This window comes from Clavelina lepadiformis, chromosome 7 (genome assembly GCF_947623445.1).
Source record: "Clavelina lepadiformis chromosome 7, kaClaLepa1.1, whole genome shotgun sequence".
Taxonomy (NCBI): domain Eukaryota; kingdom Metazoa; phylum Chordata; class Ascidiacea; order Aplousobranchia; family Clavelinidae; genus Clavelina; species Clavelina lepadiformis.
Genome location: NC_135246.1, coordinates 18,100,969 through 18,126,445, shown reverse-complemented (window position 1 = coordinate 18,126,445; position 25,477 = coordinate 18,100,969). Strand labels below are relative to the sequence as shown.

The following is a 25,477-nucleotide window of genomic DNA, read 5'->3' as shown; positions in this document are numbered from 1 at the left end:
CAACAATACTTTATTTGCTTAAAGCAGATGTAATTCAATGTCAGTTAGTATTAGATACTAGCAGCACTAGCTATACACCTATTTACTTAAAACTGATTTAATCGGTGTGAAATTATACCTAATGATTATTCTATGTTCTGTCTGTGTGCCAAATTGTAGTTACAATTGACGTAGCAGAAATTATGATGATATTTGAAATGAAATCAAGAATTAATTCATAATTAAGAATTGTTTATAACATTTTTCATAAGTTTAAGCAATTTAAAAACTTGTTTGCGCAACGTTGTCTATTACGCAGGTCTAAACCAAACTTAGCATCTTCATCACATGATCACGTGCGCGTGACATACTCATGAGACCGTCATGATTCATAAAACTAAGTCTGTACATTAAAATGACTTAAATAATAAAATATAACTTGATAAGAAGTTTGCATAACACGGTATCGTAACGTAAACTTCACGGAACGCTCATTTTAATGAGTAATATTTTTGTGTGTGCGTTTCATTACGAATGAACTATTCTTGTTAATTTGTCAGGTATTGTAGACTTATATTGCAGGTACTGTAGTTAGGCCTAGTTACTAAAAAAGTTATTTTTTTTGTGAGATAGAATATCCGACAACTGAATCGTAATGCGACGTCAACTGTACAGATATACTTTCCAATGGAGAATTTGTGTGCAGCTGTCGTATTTTTACCGCATACACGCGCTGTTGAGCTCTTGCGTAAAAATTAGATTTACCGAACTTGACTGAACGCAAATATCGTTACCAAACACGCCTCAGGCATACAAGCAAACTTACCGGTCAAAATACTGCCGATAATTTGCCAAACAGGTTTTTATCATTCGTTTTCAGAATGTAAATAGACAGTTTATTGCCGATATAGCGGTCAGTTGCTTACCACGTTATGCCAAGGGCAACATTATGCAAATTTCGACTCGATATTTATTGCACGTTTGTCGTTTGTGCGGCTTTGATAGTTTTGTTTATGATCTATTGGCATGAAAGTGAGTTTGAAATTAAACAACAGCATGTTGCATCGTACAGGGGCCCAGAGATAAACGATCATCAGCAGATGAGTTTTGTGGAAGAAACTCAGAAGCTAAGGTGAGGTATTTTATCCGGTACCATTTGTAAGCTGCTGAAGGTACTATCACTTCTCTGTCAAATTATACTTCTGTTTATCCAACTTAGATATGTTTCATTAGCTATTTGGTTATAAGTTTCTTCACACAAAAAGTTGCTTCAGTAACTTAGGACTCTAGCAAAAAGTTGCTTCAGTAACTTAGGTTATTAAGTCACTGTTACTTTTAGCGAATTCGATAAACAACGACTGAGGACATCTTATCACTGTGAAGGTAAGTCTTCTTCTGCACAATGTAAATGTAGTAACGTTTTGTCCTCATTAATCTTTGAATTCAGAATATAACGTGTTATATTTTGGGTGCTTTTATAGATAAACATATCCGTTTAGTAACAAGGCTGTAAGGTAACTTATTCCCCGAAGACCATGATGAAAATATACAGCATGTCATAGCATCACTGACCTCTTCTTAACGTTTGTTCTAGCCCGATATCTTGGTTGTTTTGAGTCAGACATTCGCTCCGATCAAGGTCACGGAGTATTCGTTACAAAGAATGTAACATCTATGACAAAAGAATTGTGCCTTTCCCAGTGTTCAAAGAGGTAAAACGTAAACACAAGTTAATTTTTTGGGTCTCCACGTTGACGCAATCGACATTCACATCCATGTTTTATTGCAGAGCGGCTCTGCTTACTCTTTCCGCATAAATAAGATTTGTTTGTTTGTTGTTTTTTTATTTATTTTAGGAGCCTTTCTGGTATTAAAAGTGGGTATGTCGCCCTCTTAGAAGGTAGTGTCTGCGCATGCGCAAGATACTCGCGAAGTTTTATTCGCGAGCTGAGTACTGACGCGTGTAAAAGGTCATGTCCTGGAAACGAAAACGATGTTTGCGGTGGTAAGATGGCGGCCTCTCTATACCGGATTATAAATCCTTGTTTCAAAGGTAGAATTCAGAAAAAAAATGGTTTATATGACAAACTGTTCAAAAATTGTACTAAGCTGATTTTCTATCCTTTGGTTCAGCTGAGTTCTTTTAAACGCGCGTTAAATGTTGCAGGTTTGCATTTATCTGAAGATTTTGTTGACTCGCGGCACTTAGCATGTTACAGCAGTGACGAAGATTTTTTGGAAACAATAGTTTTCCGTCAGGGCGCAAGTACAACCGAATGTGTTTTGCATTGTGGGATTTTAAAGAATTCTTTAGCGTTTGTTGACACGAGAGGGCGGTGTGGCTGTGGTAAAATGACAAAAAAGTGAGCAGAAAGTATAATAGATTGATTACAACAAAAACTATTATTTGTTGGTAAACAAATTAACTGTTTATTATTCTTTTATCTATTTATTGAAAATCGTAGTTGTACCAAGTAAATTAGCTGCACTTCAGTAGATTATATCTCTCATTTAGTGCCGTAAAGATCCGGCATAACGTCTATTTTGTTTTGCGTGGTGTGTATAGCTTTGCTGATCTGATCGTTAACCTCTCTGCCGGTTTGTCACCGAATTTCTAAGAACTTTCTTTCTCCAACCTCCTTTTTTCCTTTTTCCATTGGTTCACATATTTTACACAGTTAATGTGATGATGACTACAAACCTCGTCTCTTTTCTTCACTTTCAGACTCTTCATTACGCCCAAGCTGTTGGAATGCTCCGATCTCGATAAAGAAAAGAAAATACAAGTTTACCGGACTCTAGCAGAAGATGAGAGGTGCTCTCGGATCAAGATTCTTCCTCCTGGAAATTACGTCAAAATTGTACTCACATCCGCTCCGGGTTCGGGAAACACTTGGACCAGGTTTCTCCTGGAAAGCGCCACAGGATACTACACCGGGAGCACCTACAAAGACGGGTCTTTAGATGAGCTGGGTTCGAAGTTTCATCTTCTCTAATCAATGATAGCTTGATCAATGATAACTTTTATCGTTGACATTTTAGGCGAAATCACTTGTTTTAATTGTTATTTATGTAACTTTATGCGACATTTGTTGCTGGACACATCATCCTTTTGATTACAATTTCATCACTTAAGTCAACCTTTTGGTTATTTAGGTTACTTTGGCGAAACGAGGCTAAATCAAACTATCATTATAAAAGATCACATGTTCCGTGGAAAAAGCTACATGAGGAAATACGATGCCGCAATCTTGGTGGTTCGAAACCCGTACGAGGCGGCTATATCAAATTTTAACCGTCACATGTCGCATAATTACACCGGCTTTGCTGATCGATCGGCCTTCAACAGTCTGGGTAAACAACGTTACTGAATAAAGTCCCCGTGTTACATTCAATAGAGTTTGACATCTAATCAATTTATTTATACATTGTTGTTTCTTTATTAAGTTATATCCTTCTTGTAACCTCATTTTTTAGAAAAAAACTTAAGAAAAAATGTGTTTCACCAGTTGTGTAACAATGTTTCAAACAAATCGCGTAAAAAGTGTTGATGTTTATATTTCTTAAAATATTGATGCATAGTGTATGATTTCTGTAGCTTTTGAACGGGACTTGGATGTACATCCGGGCGTCTGGAGGAATCTCTTTCAGTTCGTCATTGAAAGTAAGAAACCTTTCTTGCTCGTCTTCTACCACAACCTGGTCGAGAATCCAGTTGCGGAAACCAGAAGAATGGTGAAATTTGTCAGTCAAGAGGCTGGATTGAAAGTAGATGATTTGGAAGATCGTTTGCTCTGCCTCAGTCAACAAACTTCTGGTCGAGCTCAAAGAAAAAAATCAAAACAAGGGTTTCCCCGCGATCTGTTTACTGACGATATGAAACGGAATTTAAATGCGCAAGTTACGGCGGTGCGAGAAATGCTTGAAGGTATCGGACTGGAAAAGACATTACCTCCTTACGAAAGAGAGTTTTTCGACGGATAGGGTTTCTGTTTTCAACGTTTGCGGCAAATTATTTATTTTTGATTAGGCTTTAGTGCTTAACTTTCTTCATTTGATCCAATTCAAAAATACAATACGACCAAAGTAGTTGCTTTACAAATTGAGTTAGGTTTTTGTTGTTTGAAATGGAATCAGCACATTCTTCTATTCTTTTCGCAGGTTACTCGTAGATATTACTTATAAGTATATTATACAGTGTATAGACTATACACTATAACAACTTTAAAAAGGTCTGCCAGTGCACCCAAATCTCATATATGATGCCTTTGTAAAAGCTCGTGTTGAAGTTAATCTGCTCTTCCAGTGATGTCTGAAAAAAAGACTCTAAAAAATGTTCCTGCTAGAGGATGTAAGTTGCATATATATGACGCAAATATGCTTTTATGACTGTGAAAAGTTAGGCGGTCTTTGAATATTTTGCAAGATTTGCTTGTTTGATAAAGTTATATGAAACTGTTTCACAGCATAAACTTTTAAATGCAGGGTTATTTAAATGTTGCACAAGGCAATGGTTTTTGGCAGAGTGTTGCTTGCTTGTAAACAATAACTAATTAGTTTGATTTGCGTGCGGTATAATTCTTGATATAGCTATACTTTGACCAGCATCTGTTGGTTTGTATTGGGTCTTACAGTAGCAAATAGGTCTGACTAAAATCATTCTTCCTCTCTAATTAGTAAATATGATGTTTTCCAGGGGCATAATAAACGTTAATATCAAAATTTGTCAACAAATTTCAAGCGATGAATTTAAATTGCCACAACAACACTACAATGGTTTATTTAAGTTAAAACAATTCCACAAACAAACAAATGAAACATCCTTCATTTCTCTACTTCTAAATTGTGTATGATTGTATTTTTGTAGGTTGTCATCCTGTCTACAGTTCTAACAAAAACTGGTTTTGCTGCATTGCCTGCTATATTCGACTTCTTTCGAATGTTTATCACAAATTGGATCGTTTCTTGCAGCCTTTTCCTGTGAATGTACACAATTATTGAATTTTTATAAAGCATATTAATTCGTTTATAAGTGAAAAAGTATAAATCACACCTCGCTTTATTCTAGCCTTGCGCTTTGGCTGCCGGAAACGACAGTTAAGACAACTACAGGCAAAATGAAACGATGCAAAATTTTACAAATATTTGGGCAAATAGGCCTACACAAGAAACACAAAAATCATAGCGCAATTCGGCCTTGTGCTTATTCATAATTAAATGACTACCGCTGCATATACGCTGTCTATATTGCACAAAAGTGTAATAGGTTGGTGTAACTCTTTGAGCGCGGCACATATTTACGGTGATGCTAGATTGTAGAAAACAGAATTCAGACATTAGCTCATGCGAGGAGTCACGTATTCAAGTATGCCAAACCACAAGTGGAAATACACCTTTCACAGATTTTTCGTAGGTTGCAAATCAGCTGCCATTATTCAAAGCTTTGCTTCGTGACATACTTTCGATAAAATATTCTCTGTTACGAACAAATTGGGAAATAACACTGTAATTTGCGTAAGTTAAAAGCTAAATTGCTATCTTTGTATTGGATGGTTAGCATCGCGCGGGGCGTTAAGCAATCGCATCGCTCGTATTGACCTAAGGCAGCCCTGCTAGCGTCACTTCCATATATGGAAAGGAAGGCCTAGCATAACTTGTGTTATTCTATTAACTCTATTAGGCATCAAGTGTGGATATGGAAACGAGGTAAATGGTACGGCACCTTAACAATTGGCTCACAAATCTAGGTATAGGTCAGGGCTTCTCAACCAGGGCCTAGGGCCCATAAGGGTGGCCCATGGGGCGTTCTCTGAGGGCTTCGAACAGAGGCTTCACTCGCTATAACAATAATGCAGTAGCAGTAGGGGTGAACAAGGCAAAGTGGAATGCAGGGCATAGCGAAACACTTCAAGTTTCTCACGTTTTTCAATATTTGGCTCTCCTTACCCGGAAGCACTTGTTAGCTTTTAGTAAGCAGTGCTTGCTGTGCAAAATTAGCGGCACGAAGGCTATCGCACACGCAGTAATCAAGTAAAAAGTGTTTTCCAATCAACAACTTACATATTTTATTGATGAGCAGGAGGCCACGTATTTTGAGGATCACGAACCATAAAAGGTTGAGAACCACTGATATAGGCTACCAACGAAATGGTTGCTTAACAATTTGGTAAGAAAAAGAGTGTAGTCTACCCAATTAAATAAAATACTAGATCATAAGATATCGATTCTTTAACACAATAGTAATTGACGTACAGTGAAGATCAGCCTGACCTATATTAGTTGCTCTGTGCCGTACCGCGATACAGTGGGTGGCAATAGCTTTTTCTCTATTTTTTATGCTTGGCCGATCTCAAAATTGAACATCGAAACGCATGCCGTATTAGGCGTCTAAAACTACAAGTTAGACCTACCATGTATTTGCTAAGCTTTTTCTTGGACATCGAAACGGGGTAATTGACTGATCAGTATGTTAAATTTGTGTTGTCGCGGAGGATTAAATTAAATTATCTGTAAAAAAGCTGATTACAAAAATTTGGTAAAAGCGTCAATAAGTTGTCTATTTTGTTTACTACCTCGTTTCGTCTGCGGTTTCGCCTCTGGGAGTCTGTCTGGTCTCATTTGTTTTCGAATTTGGCCACGCACTTGTTTTGGCCGGCGTTTCTTGGCACGAAACTGGGAGCCAGTCTGCCACTTTACACAAATAGCCTAGATTCAGATTTTTAAAATTTAAGGGTACTCCAGTAGTCTAGCCTTCCATGATATAAAATAAAAGTTGCCTTACATTGAAGTTTAGTGGCCGTGCTAGTTGTTATCAGCAATTATTACCTTAATTATTTTTTATTTATGCCTTTTCGTCTTTTTCCCGTTCATTGACGCGTGTTAGTAACAACTGGCTTGAATTTTCGAAAACTGAATGATAGATTGATTGAATAACAACATCAGTTAAGTAAATATTACTTGCAGACTTATCGTCCGGTGGACGCCGCTTTCACGCTTTTCAACATGGTGTAGGTTCGGCTATAGAGTTCGTGCAGTTACTGGTAAGATGGTATGGTAGGTTATAAAGACCAATGGTGGTATTGTGCTAATTCAATATGTTCCGGGATGTACTTATTTCTTCTGTCGTACTGATCGTATCGTTTCTAAAAGCTATTTTTTACCATGGACTGTGGAAGTCAGCCGAGACTTGTCAACGTGTAGGCTAGCCTGCTAGGCTACATGCCACATTTTTTCATGTCCATGCCAGTGTATAATAAACACGCTAAGCCCTAGGCAAACTTAGACCTAGTTGTTTAAACACCAATCTATAGTTACTTGACAATGAATTGGGTTTCCAATGCACGCCGTTATGCCAGACTTTCTGTCTCTGCACACCCGATTTCTTGTCGAAAACGGCCACACTACACTGCTTTCCAGGAGCATAAAGTAGCTACAGTCTAATGGTGACAGTGTTAGTTGATTACAGCACAATAGAAATCTGCTTACACATTACCAAGGAATAGGAAAAATGGCAGAACCCATGGGTTTATGTGTAAGATATTAAGGAAGGCATAACACTTGGTGCAGAAGGCGGATTCGTAGAAATCTAGGTTAGCATGGCATCCTTCTCAAAAAATTACCCAGTATACTGTAATAAGAAATTTTTATACAGGTATAAGCCTTTCTGGGCTTAGGTGTCAGTGTTAAATTCAATTGAATGCCATTGACCTGTTTTCAGAATGGCAGAAAATGGGGAAAACTCTGATGGCGGGCAAAAAACAAAACCTCCAATCAAGAAAAAACGACCTGAAGATTTTCGCTTTGGCCCGATTTTAGGTGAAGGGTCATATTCAACGGTGAAACTTGCATGCGAAATTTCAACTGGCAGAGAGTTTGCAATGAAAATATTAGAAAAACGACATATTGTGAAAGAGAAAAAAGTACCGCAGGTATGGGATACATTTTGGGTCAACTCAAGATAATAGATCCCGAGATTTTATTTTTTCAACAGGTTGAACGAGAAAAGAAAGTGCTTAGCCGACTCGATCATCCCTTTTTCGTTAAACTTTTCTTCACTTTTCAAGATCCCGAGAGACTCTACTTCGGTCTCAGTGTTGCTCGCAAAGGAGAACTCCTGTCAAAAATAAAACAATTAGGTAAAACGATAAGATACCTAAGGATAAGATAAAACGATACCTCTTGCCTGTGCGGTTCTAATCAGCTACATTTTTGTGTTGTTGCACATATTTTTCTTCAATGCACAAGCCTATGACAATATCTTAGAAACATTTATCTTTAAGCACGTTTTGTAATTGGTTACAGTGAAAAGTTTTGCTCGAGCGTGTGTGAGACTTGTCAATGTGCACACTGAAATTTTATATAATCACACCGATTTGTTATGGACAAACAAGTCAGATTCAAAAACATAAATTTTGACGTTGGTTGTGTGAATACCATTTATAATTAGCAACCTTAAAGAATTAAAGTTTTAGTGCACCCCATCAAGATTTGTGAATGCTCGAAGGCTCGAATGATTTTCTACTGAAAACTGCCATACTTTTCAGTCTGGATAGTTAATTTGTCGAATATTGAATGTGTTTAATTCCAAACTCTTGAAATAATTTTGTTACTTCTGTTTATTTTTCACTTGCTGTGAAAATAATTCATGCCGTCACTATCTGCTTCATGATTTATATTTGCACTTAATCTCACAGGGAAATTTGATGTCGATTGTACAAGATTCTACTCAGCACAAATCGTTTCCGCACTTCAACATTTACATTCGCTAAATATCATCCATAGAGATCTAAAACCAGAAAACATTCTCTTTAATGATTTGATGCAAATTCAAATAACCGATTTTGGAACAGCCAAGGAAGTGACAGAGAGTGATCTTGAAACCCCGAAAGCCTCTTCTTTTGTTGGAACAGCCCAGTATGTTTCCCCCGAATTGCTGAAAGATAAACAAGCAGGTGTCAGCTCTGACCTCTGGGCACTAGGTTGCATCATCTTCCAGATGTTGTCAGGGAAATTTCCGTTTCAAGCCCCAAATGAATATCTTATATTTCAACAAATCCTTAGTTGTCGATACGAGTTGCCTGACTATTTTCCGGATGATGCAAAGGACTTGATCACCAACCTGCTGCAGTTGGATCCGCTGAAAAGAATTGGTTGTCCCACTTGTGGAGGTTATGATGCCCTCATGAGTCATCCCTTCTTCAAGGGAATAAATTGGGATACCCTGCTCATTGCTCCAGCCCCTCAAGTGATGTTGCATCTCGCTGATAACAGCTCAGATGATGAAGAAAATGATGATGTTAGTCAGATTACTGATAACTTTGATCAAGTCTTCATGACTGAATTAAAGAAGCAAGCATCTGAGAAAAGAAAAGGAAGGGGAAGTGTAAGTATAACAGCTCATTATGATTTTGTGTTTTGTTAGTCATTGAATCTTCCTAGATAGGTTTAGGTATGTGTGAAGTGAATGCGTAATATACATGTTCATATCAGCGTACTGTTGTATTTTATTGGAAAATGTATGCGGAATATATTTTGCATAAACCAAGTGGAAAGTTAGGCTGAAGGGGGGAAGTGAAAATTGAGGCTCTGGGCAATGTATAGCTTCATGATTGTTAATCACTTTGACGTCCTTAGCTTGAAGAAAGTTGGTCTCTGACTTTTTTGATGTAAATGTTGCCACCACCTTTTACAGGATGAGTCACTTGCTCTCAGTGAACCGGATGACATCAGTGGATTCGGATTATCCGCCTGCATGTCCGAGGAGGAAAGAGAAAGGTGGATGAGGAAACAGCATCAATCTGAGTGGGATTATTTTGCCAAAGGAAAGCTCATCCTGAAAAGAGGTTTATTTTTGTTACTTAGCCAAATCGCTGCTTTTGTAATGTCAATCCTGATTACAAATTATTTACTGTATATACACATACCGTATATATATATGTAAATACCAATGTATATTATGTTTCAGTTACAATTATCATAGGACTGTGCATACTACCTTCCTTATTTCTTAGGTCAGTTGGAAAAGAAGCGAAAGTTATCGGTGAAAGTTCGAGAGTTCATACTAACTGAAGGTCCAAAGTTGCTTTATATTGACCCAGTTTCAAAAGAGGTCAAAGGTGAAATTCCATGGTCAAGCGAACTACGAACTGAGCCAAGGTCCTTCCGAATCTTTTACATCCACACGCCCAACAGGACTTATCATTTAATTGACAAAACAAATAATGCAATGAAATGGTGCAAAAAGATTGACGAAATCAAGAAATTTTACTTTGGCAGGAAATAGTCAAAGATAGCTGTACGGTGCTCGATATCCATTTCTCCTGCATGACCAGTCGCATGCAGCAGACGTGTTTAGTTTTGCAATATTCACATTTCCATTTTTACTTTAGTCTTTTATTTTTGAAATTATCTTTCAAGGGACTGTTTTAAAATTTTTTATCCATAACAGTAAGATTGCAGATATTTTAATTCTTTCCCCTGCTCCATGGCCATTTATAAATATCAACTAGCTTATGTATAGAACGCATTTCTTCTGTATTCATATTGATAACGGTTAGCAAAACTACAGAGTGTAAGTTTGCTAACACAGAACTTCAAACAACTCAATCTCAACAGCTCTTGGCTAGCTTTCTGTTAAGTAGCATGTGAACAGACAACTGCAAACTCATTAACTTAAAGTGTTTTTGTGATCCCCAGGGCATAATGACAGCTCATCTCAAAATCATTCTTTTTAGACTATGTGAACAAGTTTTAACAGCATACATGATCAAAAAGTGTTATCAGAAAAGTTATAAAACAAAAACTCGCTTTAACAATTTGCTAATAAGTCATCTATTAATTATCACATAGTGCTAATCTTGTGGATGTTTTCTTGGAATTTACCAACTTTCCAAAGCAATTTACTCATTCCCTTCCACTTCTAGTTAATGAGTTTCCACTGTGTGTATTACTCAACATTACTCGGTCTCTCAACTCTAATAGTCAACTGTGCTCATGGCAACTAACATTTGTTAGTGATAACCCTTGCTTACTTAGAAAGAAAACGTGCCAGTTATGTTGTCAAGTTATGCAATTCTTGCACACCAAAACTGATGTCACGTTAAATATGGTGCAATTTTGGCTCGTGTTAGTAGGATAAATCCAAGTGTCGCAAAAATTACCGTAATCTATGCACTGACCCTGTTCGTGCATGCTGTACACGTTGCAATTTACGAGCGTTCTATATTGTCACTTATGACATCTGTCTACGAAGCATTACAGTATATTTATGTCTCACGTCTACACTGCTGTAATATCGTCTTTTTTTTGATTTTAGGCTTATAACTTCTGTTAAAAAATCACCTTGTGTACTTTCACTATTAGGCAATTTGTTACTTGTCATTGAAAATGTTAAAAGTTATAACCATACTAACATGTATAAAACTATTTGTAAGATTGCAAGTTTAGTTAATTCAATGTTGCTCTGCTTACACAGAAAATGTCTAAAACCATGTTACATGTTTTCTATCCTGTAAATGTGCCGAATGAACAAAGTTTATTATTTGAAAACGGGGTTTGTCTTTAAAGTAAAATCAATTTTTAGAGTCCGTTGCAAGGTTTTTTGTTGCAAAGCAAATTATGAACTGTTGAAACAGTAGTAAGTGTGTAGTGTCAGGAACTCTCCCGATTTGAGGGTGGCTCTAATGATCTTTAAATGTTCAAGCAAGCAAAATCTGTCTCTGATTCACTTCCATTTCATTTCTATTTGAAATGTTGAAACAGAAGATGTAAAATCAACTCCATTTAAAGAGCACAGGTAGAAACTTAACTAGATTTTAAAATCACTGTTTTAAATTGAAAACTGCTTCCATCCCCAAATACAAACCAAATGGATCAGAAACCTACTATTCAAGCCAAGCAAAATATCGTAATGCAAGGATCGAATACAAATATGTGTTTTAGAGCACAGTTTGTTATTCACCAGTTTATTTATAGTACACACTGTCGCCATCCAGCAATTGGAGGCAGACATTCAAAATTTGACAAGTTTTACTTGACACAAGAGCAAGAAAGTCACAGCATTCCTCTGCTTGTGAAAAAGCAGTAAACAGACAGTTATGTACATCGGAAAAGATTTAAAAATGTTTGACAACGATGTAGTATTTGTGTAAGAATTTAGAAAATAAACCGATTATGCAGGATCAAACCATTATCTTCAAGAAAGTTCATATCATTATTCCAACTAAACCATTTCTATGCATTTTTTATATAAAATGTTCCGAATTGAAAAATGCGTAATAATGTATAGGATATTATGGTGTTGGAATTATTTTAAGAACTGTTTTCAAGAAAACCAGGCCACCGTACATGTAAGAAAGCAAGTGAAACAAATTGCATTATATCTTAATGGTGTTAAGCTTTGAAAAAAGAAATTCTGAAATATCTAAAGCACTACGAAAAATAATAACATCTATGACATTCAAACTTCTAATTCAAGTAAACATAAATATAAAATGCAAATAAGTCTTGGTTAGACTAATAGTTGATTTATGAGAACATGGCTAATTACATAACACAAAACCATCAAATGGGACTGAATGACTTTGAAAAAAGTAGGGGGCAAAATGGTTACCAATTTTTTTCAATTATTTTTTAAAATGTAAACTTTTATTATTGGAAGCATGAAACTTACTCAAAATATGGAACACTTCTCTTTACATTTCACCATGAGTCAAAACTTTTCTCATCCTTGTTGTTAAGTTAAATGGGCACGAAGCCAAACACAAAAAGAGCATTAGTGGGTCTAAGCAAAAAGAGTTGGATTGCTTCTCACAATAAACCAAGCTTTACCGTAGTAGAACAAAACGAGCTCCACAATAAAAATCTCTTTATACTACAAACAGCCTTAATCTACATTGAATAAATATACGGCAACTACGGCCTGCACCAAAAATAGTCAGTTTTAAGACTCAAGTTTACGAGTTGTGCAGACCTTGTAAAACTCAAAGCGCTCGAGTTAACTAAGCCGTAACAATCTGAAATAGCTGTCAGCAATAGCTTTCTGTGTATGGAATCAATCCATTTTTAAGTTGACGTAAATGTATCGAATGAATTTGAGCGAAGCAAAAAAGGAAACGGTTCCCAGTGCAAGGAAAAACGCAAAACAAGTAAGCATGGAATAACCAAAGAATTCGACAGTTTGTACAATGCCGGACATGTTGGAACGACGAACAAAAAAGAAGATGGCGTATCTGAAACAAACAAGGTTTGACATTATGTACTTTCATTATGTCCGAAATTTATCAGCACAACAGCATCCATAGATTGTGATTTCATGCCACTTCATTTGTGTGCTGTACCCAAATACTGAAGATGCCAGTAGGCAAAATACATTTTTCTTATAAAACATACTGACTTCACTTCACATGTTAACATCTTATATTTCCACTAAACCAGCCGACTGTCACGCTACTAATGAACCGTAACTAGGATGATCTCATTATTCACCAATGCTCAAGACCTTATGAAAAGTTAGATTTAATGAAGTTGAAATCCTCATTGTATTTGCATAAAAATCCAAACAGTAACTCACATAAAAACAAAGATTCCAGTGGATCCTGCACTAAATATCGATCTCCACCACCAACTAAAAACACAGCATATAAATTAAAATCTTGATAATTCCATAATTCAAGACAGTGATGGGATTCAAAATTTTAACAATGGATTCGCAATAGCCAATAGACTAGGGTCAAGCCAACAGGGTTTGACAATTGCAACAAACCCAATTGGCAAAAATGGGTTACATACAAAATGTGAAATGCAGTGGTGGATTTGAAGTAAATGTCCAAAAATAGCCAGCTATAAACCCCCAATTTCTTTTCCAAGATAACTTGACGAAATTTAATAACGATTTTGCCGTATGACCGGGTGAATTTACATTGAATTTGCAAAACCCATATAAACTGTTGAATCGCATCGCAAGAATTTTCATAAAGTTTTAACAGAAAAAAGTATTGAAACATGAAACTACAGCTTCTGACTTTTAAACTACTCTCAACTGTATATTTAGAGTTAAAGAATTAGATTTAAAAATTTCTATCGTAGCATAACCAACACGACTAGAATTAGTCGAATTCAATACAACTGTGCAACGGTAAATCATTTCGCAAGTCTAGATGATAACTTACCGATAATCCTCACTGCTAAGCTGAAAGTACGTCAGTGCGACTCCAACACAGGCAGATACGGACAGCTCAATGACAAACACAAGCATGAGCACGCCATACAAGGTGTAGACCTCTCTACCCCAAGCAGTTGCAAATATATAGTAAAGTTCCACAGATACCGCGCTGTTAGAAACATAAATAAAGCTTTAACAATAATATTTACTTTGTAGCAACAGATGTTGATTTTGGGATTTCACTTTTCCAGAGGCTGTTTAACTCGTGGAATTTAAACCACAAACATCTTTATGTTATGATTATGACATTATAAACAGAACAAGTTCTCAATTGAAAATCTTTCCTTTACGTGTCTATACGTAAACATCTGCAGTCTGTTCTATATCTACCATCTGAGTGAGGTATAGAACAGAATGCAGTGGATACATTGTTTTACGGGCTTTAGTGGTCAAGCCATAATCTTGACTTTGTTAAAATTATTTACTGTAGATCCAATAATGTGTATGTATTGTTAAAATTTTTGTGACCAAATAAAAACCTGAAGGGTAAAAATCCTCCAAAGACCATGTGACACATTGTATTGCGATACCAGGGCTGGATAGGAATCTCACGAGCAATGTTTTTCGTCCGACAGGGTGCGTCGAAGTCTCCCGACGTGTTTTTACCCATGATGCCTCCTACCACTGTGAGAGGCAAGCCGATCTACAGCACGAGCAAAAATTATGACAAAATAAATAAGAACTGACGATGCTTGCAATCGCCTTCGATGGCTGTAACAATTGGAGCATAGTTGCCCAAGCATATACTGAACAATAACCAAAGAATTACAAAATAAAGATATTTAAAAGGTTAACATTTACGACATGGAACGAAGCAAGGTCAAAGTTATTAAGAAATTTAAGTTGCTGACGGCAACTTACCATCATCCAAATAAATCCAAGTAATAGAATGGTTGTAAAAGGTAACGCTTGTGTAGAGCCATTCCACCAATGGACAGAGTTAACAATGCTCCAAACAATGAAGCAGGGAGCTGACAGGGGAAGTATTATGACAGGTTAACAATAAAACTAGAGCACTATAGACAATTTAATGCAATCTGACACAACATATTTATATACACAGAGTGTTAAACACTTCATACATGTAACTTGCTATCTTACATTGACATTTATGTTTGTACAAAGAAGGAAAACAAAGTCAATCAAAATACTACACGAAAAAGCAAAGTAAAATAAACTAGATCGTAATAAAAACAAACTCTGGATTGTTGAGTTTATTATATATACACAACATTATGAAATACTTACAAAGGTATAGACTGAAAAATCAAATTAAAAAATATACAGACTCAATAGAACAGCTATGAATAATAACAAGTACTTCTACAGTTTAATGTTTAAATTACCGGTAAAGAGAGAAGAAGTCAAGACAATGTTGGCGACCCAGTTTGTTCCTTGAAACTTGCGATAATATGAACTTGAAACGTAGCCGGCAACACACGATGTGAGAGCGTACAGTAGTATTGCCGCTGTGTTTATTGAACCATGACGATGAGCTTTAAACATTCCGAGCAGTGCCATCACAATTATTCCTACCAAAAGAACACGTTCAATGTCATTGTTGAAAAATGAGTTTCCAACTCAATCGACTTAAATATTAACGCATCTTGAAAGAAAGTTCCGAACAATGACTACCTGTCCCGATTGAAAGAAGTTGGGTGCCCACGCCAATAATGGAACAGAATAAAGACTTAAGTTTTGGAAAGCGAAAGACGTCGGTGTGGATTATCTTCCAACCATTGTCGTCATCACCAAAATCTTCCTCATCATCGGCTCTAGATTAGAATAGACTTGTTTTTACGAAAATGCTTTAGTAGAGGTATCTTGCACATAAAGTAACTAGCTTCGGTATTTACAGCAAGACCACCATGTTTCTCAGAGTTCCTTAATCGAAAACTCTCATCAACCTGCACAAACTACCAAGGAAAGAGCATCCTGTAAGCTCTATAACTTCTTCTTCTTCTTCACTCGATGGAAATCAGAATGAGACTGATAAAGTGTTGGTAGGTCCAAGTTTATAACAAATTGTTCACAGGTCACATTTGTTACTTGTTGTCAAGGACTAGGCAGATGAGTTTGGAAAAAAGTTTATTAATGTACTTGCATTCACAACTTAGTCTGTATTTGCAGACGTTGATATATATTTTCATCTTTACTTATTGCGACCAAAAAACACTGCATTATGACAAACACCAAATAGGAGGATTCTGCTGCCTCATTGAAGTATTTGAAGGTATGTGCTATCTTAATACTTTGTACACTAATAATATATGCTGATCTATTAGTTAGTCTTTGTAAAGAAGTCAAGATCTGTTAACTTGAAAAGGAAACATAACTGCATTAAAAATTAATTCACTGCTTATCAACTGCAATTATCAATTTTGTTATGTTTCGCACAGAAATTTTAGTTTCACAGAAAATTTTTCTTAAACAGTTTGTTAGAAAAGTGTCATTATTTGGTGTGAATTAGTGCTCTTTGTTTAAAACGTTATTCGTAAGTTTATTACATCATGGTGGAGAAAAAATTGGTGTCTGATACAACAGTCGACTAAATGTGATCGTCATTAAGGGACATTAATCTAACAAGCTTCTTCAACTTTCCCTTAATAAACTGTCAGTGCAATGGGGCCTAATTAATTTGCACTTTTCATAAAGGTTACAATTGATTAGCACAACATCTTAATCTGGCCACAGTAAAAAAGTCAAAAATTCCTTGGTGACTAAAAGTTATGCATTACCAATTACCATCGGTGTAAATGAACGCAGGAAAAGGCAATTTGCTATGCCTATTTTTAAGCAGGTCCCTAGCTTAATCCCAATGTCACAACAATCCAAACTCGGTAACAAAAAATCTAAACATTTTTTTCTATTTCTTTTTACTTTTGTCCAATTCGATTGCTGAAGTATCCTAATCTTGCAAATCTATTTCAAATTATCAAACAGTATTTAAATGTTAGCATGTTACAGCCTTGTTTGTTGGGAATATTTTGATATAGTCATATCGCTGGGTTCAAGTTTTAACACCTGATGCACAAATTAACCTATTTTTTAACAGGCAACATATTACGATGACAAAAACTTTTACAGCTCACTCATATGGTTGGGAATTGAGAATTACTTACGCAAGTAACAAGCAAAGGTTTTCAAGTAAGCAATTGTTTACTTGAATCCAGCTCATGAGCTACTCACTCATGAATTAAAAGCATCTCTCATTGTTATAGTAGCAAATTACTCACTGTTAGTGTAGACCTGGTTAAAAAGAAACCAATATATGTTTCTTACTTGTTGTATCTGGAGAAATCACTTCGCAAAACTCTTGCCAAGATGACAACAACAAAGGCCATCAAAAGTGAGACTAAAATCACGGAATTGATAATTGAAAGCCAGTGGATTTCAAGAGATTTGGGGAAGAAGCTAAAAATATAAGAAACAGTTTCAAAAAATACAATGACTTATATAACTACATACCCCATCATCCCACTGAGCTATACAAAAATTTGAAGTTCAAACATAATCACAAATAACAATCAAAATAAAAACTGTTTATTCAGCAAAATGTGTCAGTAGTTCAATTTCATACATATACTATATATACAAATATGTTTTTACAATTACAAAAAAATACGTTGTAAATGAAACGACATGAGTGTTAACAAAACCTCTGTTGACCTGTAATCTTTAAGGAGAGAACTTCTTTTTATAGGATCATATTCAGTTGGTTTCCAACTGATGCTGTAGAAATATTTCAGAGTTTGTGGAGCTTCTTCGTTTAATTTTGTAGCTTCATCCTGACGAGTTGTCACGTTGGCAGAAACAATCTGGGATATATACACACATTTAGGGCCACTTTTAATCAATGAATCTGTCAAACAACTAATTACAGTACATGTAGGAGACTTACCAGTATATGTATATACATAACAAGAGCATAATTGTGTTTATTGAAATAAATTTGTTAGGCTAATAGTAATAACTAATATCAATTTTATGAACCAGTATATCATTAGACAAAATAAAAATTTTTCAAGATACAAGCTACAGACAACTAAAGTAAATATGACAGCCAACCTTGTCATAGTTATAGGTAAATTCAAAATGAATGTGCGTGTATAAAAATATCTCATGAATGTGTGGTACAGCAAGAAAACTGTGTTCTTCAAATCGCCCAACAAAACTTCTCATCGTCAATTCATCAGCAACCATTTCGAAGTAGTACAATTCCTCAATGGCTTCTCGCAACTGGTAGAGTTCTTTTTCATTCAACGTTAGTTCACATAATTCTCTGTTCTTTTCATCCATTTTGAAATGAATTTCATACTGAGAATATGCCATCCTATCTCCATCTAGCACTTCACCAAGAGTCAGCGATTTGTGCTGTATTTTCTCCGGCCGACAAACAGGCAGTGAGAAATAGTGGTAAGTTTCATGTGGATTAAAGTATGGTCCGACTTTATTAACAAACACATCAACTTTATCTCCATCTTTATATGCTTGGAGAGCAGAGGCCCAAGAGATAGATAAAGCAAGCAGAATATAATCGAACAGCATTTTCCCCAGTTTGAAATGTATCTACATAAAAAGAATTTTCAGATATTCGACCTGCAATAACAACTAAATAAGAGAACTTCAATTAATCGTGCACACATTGTAAATGGGGTGGGACAGATAACTGAAACTGGTTATCTTTTCATAATTAACCAGCATTGAAATCAAAAGTTTTTCTTATTTATACGATTTACAATTTCTTAAAACAACTTTTCTTTATAAGTGCGTATGTTTGCATTCCAACTTATTGATTGCTTTCTCAGTTTCAGAGAAGAATCGTTGTTTCTTCAGGCATGAGGCTGGAGTGGTGCAAAGTTTGGCATAAAGGGGCACGTTAAAAAGGGTTGGGTCCAAGATAATAATCCGAGAAAATCTTGAAAAATTTATCTCGCTGAAATAAATGGATAAATTTCAGTCATAATTAAAAGGCAAGAACCCAAAAACGACTACCTTTTTGGAGAGTTTCTTTATTCAATTTTACAATGTGACTATTTCATAGGTCAGACAGCCTGTTGGTTAAGATAGGCGGTTGGTTAGGAGAATGGATAAGCAAAAAATTGATTTTAGCTGTTTAAGGTTTTGCTGTAGTTAAATCTAGATTAGAAAGTAGATTTAGGTTACTACGTTATAACATTTAAGTTAGGTTATCAAGAAAATGTAAAAAACAGGTCCGAACACACAAAATAGTAACAGCGTTATATTTATCATAAATTGGCGTTCAAACCAACTCTTCTACAGATGTATGTTTATTATAAACTGACCAACAGAATAAAAAATGTAATGTATGTTGATGAATCTTTTGGTGCATGCAGGTGCCACACTTTCACTATCTTTGTATGGGAACCCAGAAATAATTCTGCAAACTTAAAGCAGTTAATTCCAAATACAGATTAGACAATAACTATTTAACCAAACGTAGGTCATGCAGCTCATTGTTGAAATAGGCAATTAGGAGAATAGGCCGATCTACAGAATATATCATTTTTCGACGAAATCTTCAGGCCAGTATGAAATGCACAATTTTTGAGCACCGGACAGGGTAATTTCCAAAGACGTGGGTGCACCAATAGGCAACAAAAAATTTTAACCGGTATGCGCAAGTGTGCACTGAATATCGCTGATTGGGAATTACTTTAGTTTACAAGGTAGCTTTTTTGACTCATTTTGTGAACCAGATAGCTACGTTGTGCACCAGATAGCTACCTTGTTTTTACAACGCTTTCTTTCCATATGGGTCTCTAGGGTGCAGAGATGATTCTGCCTTCAGTGCACGCCACCACGCCAAAATGTGTCTTTGCACACACGATTTGTCGTCAACCGAAATCTGCCATACTTTACCAAGGCCAGATAAATTTTAATTAACCCTTATCGAAACTTGGCCAAACGTTACAGCCAAATGGATTTAGCCAACCTTGCTTATTTGTCACGCTTCGATGATTTTAAACAAATGCAAGTATGAAAGTTTATTTGAAATTTATCTCGGCTCAGGTGTGCAGCTGCCATGAAATAGCCTACAAGCATCTTAAAATGATGTACAAGTTGTTTTACACAAAAAAGTCCGGTGTCTGGGTGTGCACATGACATAATCTGCAGTCTGAAGAACAAAAGAAAGGGTATGGCATATGCAGAAAGTTTATTTTAGCAACTATTTACTAGCCTATGTTATAACATTAGGTTACTACGGTACGGCTATGTTGTATGATTTTTCCGATAAAGCGGTGAAAATTACGGTACATTCTCTAACTGTAGGCTATAATATCTGAATATAAACCTGTGCATCAGCACAGTATTCGGTATAGGCTATCTATAGCCAATTTTACCATTGGGATATTCAGACATGAGACATTAGGATGCACGACCTGCACTTTGTTAGCTGCATATGGATTTGTTAGATCCCTAAATTGGTTTTGATGCTTTACCCTAACCACTAACCTTTACTAGTTTATGCCTTTTGCCCACCCTGCCACACAAAAAAATTTGAAGCCACCAAACCAGTCGCGCATAGAAGTTTGGAAAATCCTCGGTCATTGGTCTGAACTCTGAATTTCTTGTGTAGTCTACGTCGCTAAAATCACTCGAGCATATAATAAACAAAATTCGTCAGTTTACAAATTTTCAAAAGGAACGCAATTAATACCAAAAACAGAACTAAGCCAAAGTAGAATTTAAGCCTTGAACTCTGGCCTGGGCGTAATTCTTTACCAAATTACTCAAATATTGACGGATCTGGTGCTACTCATTGATTGCTTGTGAGCGTGTTTCATATTTGACCAATTTACAACGAAGTTGGCACCAGAGTTTTTCCTTCTCACAGTCTAAGGCGAAAAATAAACGATACGATATTCCTACGACATTAGCAAAGTTATAACCAAATCAATTCTTTGTCACTCTATTCAAGTTGAGTCAATGTCGTTTACCTTATAATAACTTTGCCAATGTCACGATAGTCGACAGATAACATTTAAGTCGAATTAACATTCTTGAGGGGCATATCAAACCGAAGCTGGTCGGTCTGATACGATCTGCAGACGAGTCTGCAATTGGTTGTGATTCATAAAATATACATTTTTGTTACCTAAAACTTTCGATTTTTGCTATACAGTTTTGAATACATGAAGCTGTAACTCCATGTAACTTTAACTCTGTCCATGTAATTTGGCAATTACATCAGAGCTATTTACCGCTTAGCGAAAACTAATCCCAAGAAAAAAGTTGCTGACTCCGGTATAACTTGCCACTATACTTCCCCAATTCAACGTCTTGGTAAAATTTATATTGTCTACTATACCCAGGCAATGATAATAGTGGTAAATTTCGTGCGGATTAAAGTACGGTCCTACTTTATTGAAGAACACATCAACTTTATCTCTATCTTTGTATGCATGAAGACCAACAAATGGGAATTAAAAGCAAAATATAAATGTACTGCATTTTATCTGTTTGGAATTTAGTTTTGTATGAAATAGAAACAAACTTCATTTCCAACCAAACCGTCCCAAAACAGTAATGACCTGTCATTTTAAGCATTAAGTTAGTTATAAAATCATGTTCTAATCAGATTGTGCAAGCTACCTATTACAGAATACATAAAAAACATAAGTCTGAAACAAACTTCCCAAAGATTATTTATTGCTACTATTCACTGCTTCTTTAAAGTTTTTAAAGCACCGATGATTTATCGCTAATAATAATTCGCAAATCAATTAAAATTACTTGACCATATGACAAAAAAAATTTACAAGCGATTAAAAGCATTTAAGCTGAAATAACCTACTGAATAGTTTTTCATGGTTAACGAGAAGCAAATTTATTGATTGAAATGGCAAAGATAAGCATGTTGTTGACTTTCGCCAATCATCATAACAGCTAATAGGCCTGTTCAAGTTAACCTTTTACCGAGTCGCATCAAAGTATCTACACAAGGTAAGAAAAGTAGAATGCAACACGAGGATGAATCCACACATAACCACATACATTATGATAGAACGCAATCTTTTAAAAAGGCAGTGTGTTGATGGTGTAACTACTACGCTGGAATTTTGACGATCAAAATGCATGCAATCTGAATCTACTGGCTCAAACATCAGTATTGCACTTGTCTGACCCTTCTCATCTTTTCTTTTCGCTTCTTGTGATGTTTTTTGTTGCTTTTGGTATCACCAACTTCACCACTTTTGGTAAAAGTCCTAATATTCCGTGGTTTAAAAAACTCTCTTTCGACCTGGTGAATTTCATCGACACTTTCCTTATTTACTCTGTTTATTCTAGCCACTAGAGGAGCCAGATCATCGGATACAGTGAGTGAGTTCTTCATTGCACTCAACACCATCGACACTTTTGAAATTGTCCATGATTCATATTCCTCTTTATCAGTACCAGGCGGCGCCCTGCTGTACAGCAATTTTCCATTCACATAATCCTTTAGTACAACTCTGGCTGACCTGGAGTTATCGGGTTGACCGTGAGATGTCATAAAACCTCTTGACAGCGCATGCGCACTCAACATTTCCGAAGATTTGGGTGCACGATTTGGGTCTTCCCCTTCCTTAGGTTTAGCGATGTTGATCCCATATGTTCCTTCCACAACTTTCCGATTTATTCGACGACAGAGAAGATTCGCTGGTCCAACGTGGTCGCGCATCTGATCGATTGGCAATATGCCACTCAGGACCATCTCAGCCTTACTGGAGACCAGGCTTGGAAAGACAAGGCCTGGGCAGTCACATAAGCACAACTCCTTGTCGATGTGAAGCGTCTGGAAATGTTTTGTTCGGCCCGGTGTGGCAGAGACAGCTGCTTTCTTTACACCGAGCAGCGTATTGACAGTTGAACTTTTTCCAACATTGGGATACCCGACCATTCCAACTACTTTTGAGCTCTTGCCATGGACTAGGTTTTTTAGATATGTTATCATTTCATTTCTGGTCAACAAACCATCTTCAGAATTGTCAGTTTTATTGCATGTTGTTGTGACATCATCAATGACATCACCATCAGATTCACTAGATGAGCTTGCATCATCATCATCATCATCTTCAATATTAAAAGGATCAAACTTCTTTTTTCTATCTTCAGAATCTTTGCTTGAAGTCTCCAAATCTTTATTGGCTAACTCCAGTTTTTCATTTTCTAAAATCGCAGACCAGAAGACAACTTCAACTCCTAAGTCTTCAAAATATTTTCTCCACGTTTCTCTCTGCTTTGGTGAGAGCAAGTCGGCTTTGTTAACGAGAATAACATTTTTCTTTTCAGAACTAACTTCTTTCACGTAAGTCTCCATATCCTTACATCTAAAAGCATGAATGCAATTTCTGTGAAGTTTACACATATCTCATTCATATATATACAGAACGGAACATTGTGTAACTTATAGTGATATTAACAAAAGTCAAAATATGGCATAAAATATTTTGCAGTTGGCATAATATTCACTCCTGGAGTTTGATTGTAAACATTCTACCACAGAACATTGCTAATGGCCATGGTTAAAAATAAACAAACTCATCAACTCACAGAAGCTGTAGAGTACAATGCACTGTAAATGACTATCAGCAAAAAATCAGACAGTTTAGTGTTTACCGAAAAAGAAGCGGATCCCGCGCATCAACGATCTGCACAACAACATCACTGCGTTCAATAACCCGCCACAGTTGTCTCCAGAAATCCAGATTCTTTTCATACGGGGTAATAAGTAAATCTTCATCTTCTTGCAGCTAAACACAACCACCATAAACTCCAGCAGTTACATAGCATTGATTATAACTGTTAACAATAACAGATTCAGCATAAACACACATCAGCATCTCTCAATTTCCTACCTACAATGACAGTTCCAGATATGGTAATTATATTTGACCTTACACAGCAGGTGATATCAGAGTTTTTAGGAACAGACATTACCTTGGCTAATTGCCTCCTCCATGACAAGAATGATTCCTTTTCTTTAGTGTCTAACACTTCTTTGGTCATGTTTTCATCCCACGGAGGCCTTCGCGGGATACTGATGAGATGTGCAAACTCCTCATGAACCTCAGCAAGACGTTGTTCTTCTTCCTTCGATATGACACCTGGAAAAAGAGTAAATGAATGCTCTAATAGATCAAAGATAACTCAGTCATATGGCAGGCTTTGTAGACCATACAAAGAAGCTTTAATTTCAATCTTGTTTAAAGCACAACCTTGCTTTTCAGAGTCAACAAAGTGAACGTTTAACTTTTGAGCTGTGAATTCTGTCCCCGCTAGCTCCGCAGTTGCAAGAAAGTCATCCAATGAAGTCAGCTCCGTTACAGACTTGAGATTTAGTTCATCTCCTTCTTGTTCAGCTGCAAGTTCTGCAGCATGCTTGTGGGCCACATTTTTACTATTACCAAACCTATCCTTTATTAAACTCTTGCCAAGACCGGGCGCCTGGTGCTTTTTACGAGGCATTCTAACCTTTAAAAGTATTGCGAACAAGCTAAATGCAAACTGTAGCTGATATGTATAGACTAATTCACAGGACAACACTAATCTACGGAAGTGACAATACAAAATTAACCTAAAACTATAAATCCTACCGGTCCCAACTCTCACTTTTCATGACTAAGTTACCCACAAAACTTCCTCACTTGAGGAAATTAGTGTTGAGCTGATGACCAATTACATACAAACAACGTTTTGTAAAAACATCCAAGTTTAATATTTTAACAAGTTAAACATAGGTTATAGGCTAATTAAGTGTACAATAGCCTATATATGCCCACAAAAGATTTTTGGATTATGTAACAAACTTTATCCATCTAACAAAAAAATGGGTCTACTGCAGTACCAAATGACGTTACAATTGGGGTCTAGTATACAAATGTATCGTGTGGTTGTGCACTTCTGCACTAGACCCGAAAAAATATATAGCTCCTATCCCCTATAGGCCCATATTTTATATTTGTTCCAGGGTTATAACTTGTAACCAAATCATTTTTTTCGAGTCTAGTATACAAGTGCACAACCAGATGACATCACAGTTTAAGTAGCTGGGATCTATATAGTAGGCTATACAAAGACATCCTGTGGTTGTGCACTTGTATACTAGACCCTTTTTTTTGACTCGAGTCAAGTCAAGCCAATGCCTTTAATGACAACTATTTTTAGATCACACTTTCTAGGCCTATGCGTTACATTAAATTGGTTACTAGCCTATAACGTCATAACACTCTACACATTAGCCTTTTTGATATTTTTGCAGAGAGTTGTAAT

The 25,477-nt window shown here is 36.2% G+C and overlaps 4 protein-coding genes across 4 annotated transcripts; 2 read left to right on the top strand and 2 right to left on the bottom strand.

The window, feature by feature from the left end:
- Positions 1 to 465: 465 nt before the first annotated feature.
- LOC143465922 (sialate:O-sulfotransferase 1-like) lies at positions 466 to 5,041 on the top strand. The gene is made up of 9 exons (XM_076964448.1): positions 466 to 1,111; positions 1,319 to 1,362; positions 1,574 to 1,691; positions 1,836 to 2,032; positions 2,147 to 2,342; positions 2,705 to 2,952; positions 3,136 to 3,333; positions 3,578 to 4,330; positions 4,847 to 5,041. The coding sequence occupies exons 1-8, from the start codon at positions 912 to 914 to the stop codon at positions 3,961 to 3,963; spliced, it is 1,587 nt and encodes a 528-aa protein (XP_076820563.1). The 5' UTR covers positions 466 to 911; the 3' UTR covers positions 3,964 to 4,330; positions 4,847 to 5,041.
- Positions 5,042 to 7,634: 2,593 nt separating this feature from the next.
- On the top strand, positions 7,635 to 11,564 carry LOC143464728 (3-phosphoinositide-dependent protein kinase 1-like). Its single transcript, XM_076962671.1, has 5 exons — positions 7,635 to 7,907; positions 7,970 to 8,114; positions 8,673 to 9,361; positions 9,671 to 9,821; positions 9,990 to 11,564. The coding sequence occupies exons 1-5, from the start codon at positions 7,698 to 7,700 to the stop codon at positions 10,259 to 10,261; spliced, it is 1,467 nt and encodes a 488-aa protein (XP_076818786.1). The 5' UTR covers positions 7,635 to 7,697; the 3' UTR covers positions 10,262 to 11,564.
- Positions 11,565 to 11,926: 362 nt separating this feature from the next.
- On the bottom strand, positions 11,927 to 18,827 carry LOC143464727 (transmembrane 9 superfamily member 1-like). The gene is made up of 10 exons (XM_076962670.1): positions 18,269 to 18,827; positions 17,870 to 18,018; positions 17,483 to 17,614; positions 15,836 to 15,975; positions 15,547 to 15,732; positions 15,062 to 15,171; positions 14,680 to 14,843; positions 14,148 to 14,309; positions 13,550 to 13,603; positions 11,927 to 13,208 (listed from the first exon to the last, which is right to left on the bottom strand). The coding sequence occupies exons 1-10, from the start codon at positions 18,746 to 18,748 to the stop codon at positions 13,031 to 13,033; spliced, it is 1,755 nt and encodes a 584-aa protein (XP_076818785.1). The 5' UTR covers positions 18,749 to 18,827; the 3' UTR covers positions 11,927 to 13,030.
- Positions 18,828 to 21,857: 3,030 nt separating this feature from the next.
- On the bottom strand, positions 21,858 to 24,727 carry LOC143465791 (large subunit GTPase 1 homolog). The gene is made up of 4 exons (XM_076964260.1): positions 24,424 to 24,727; positions 24,146 to 24,312; positions 23,825 to 23,958; positions 21,858 to 23,535 (listed from the first exon to the last, which is right to left on the bottom strand). The coding sequence occupies exons 1-4, from the start codon at positions 24,671 to 24,673 to the stop codon at positions 22,329 to 22,331; spliced, it is 1,758 nt and encodes a 585-aa protein (XP_076820375.1). The 5' UTR covers positions 24,674 to 24,727; the 3' UTR covers positions 21,858 to 22,328.
- Positions 24,728 to 25,477: the final 750 nt, after the last annotated feature.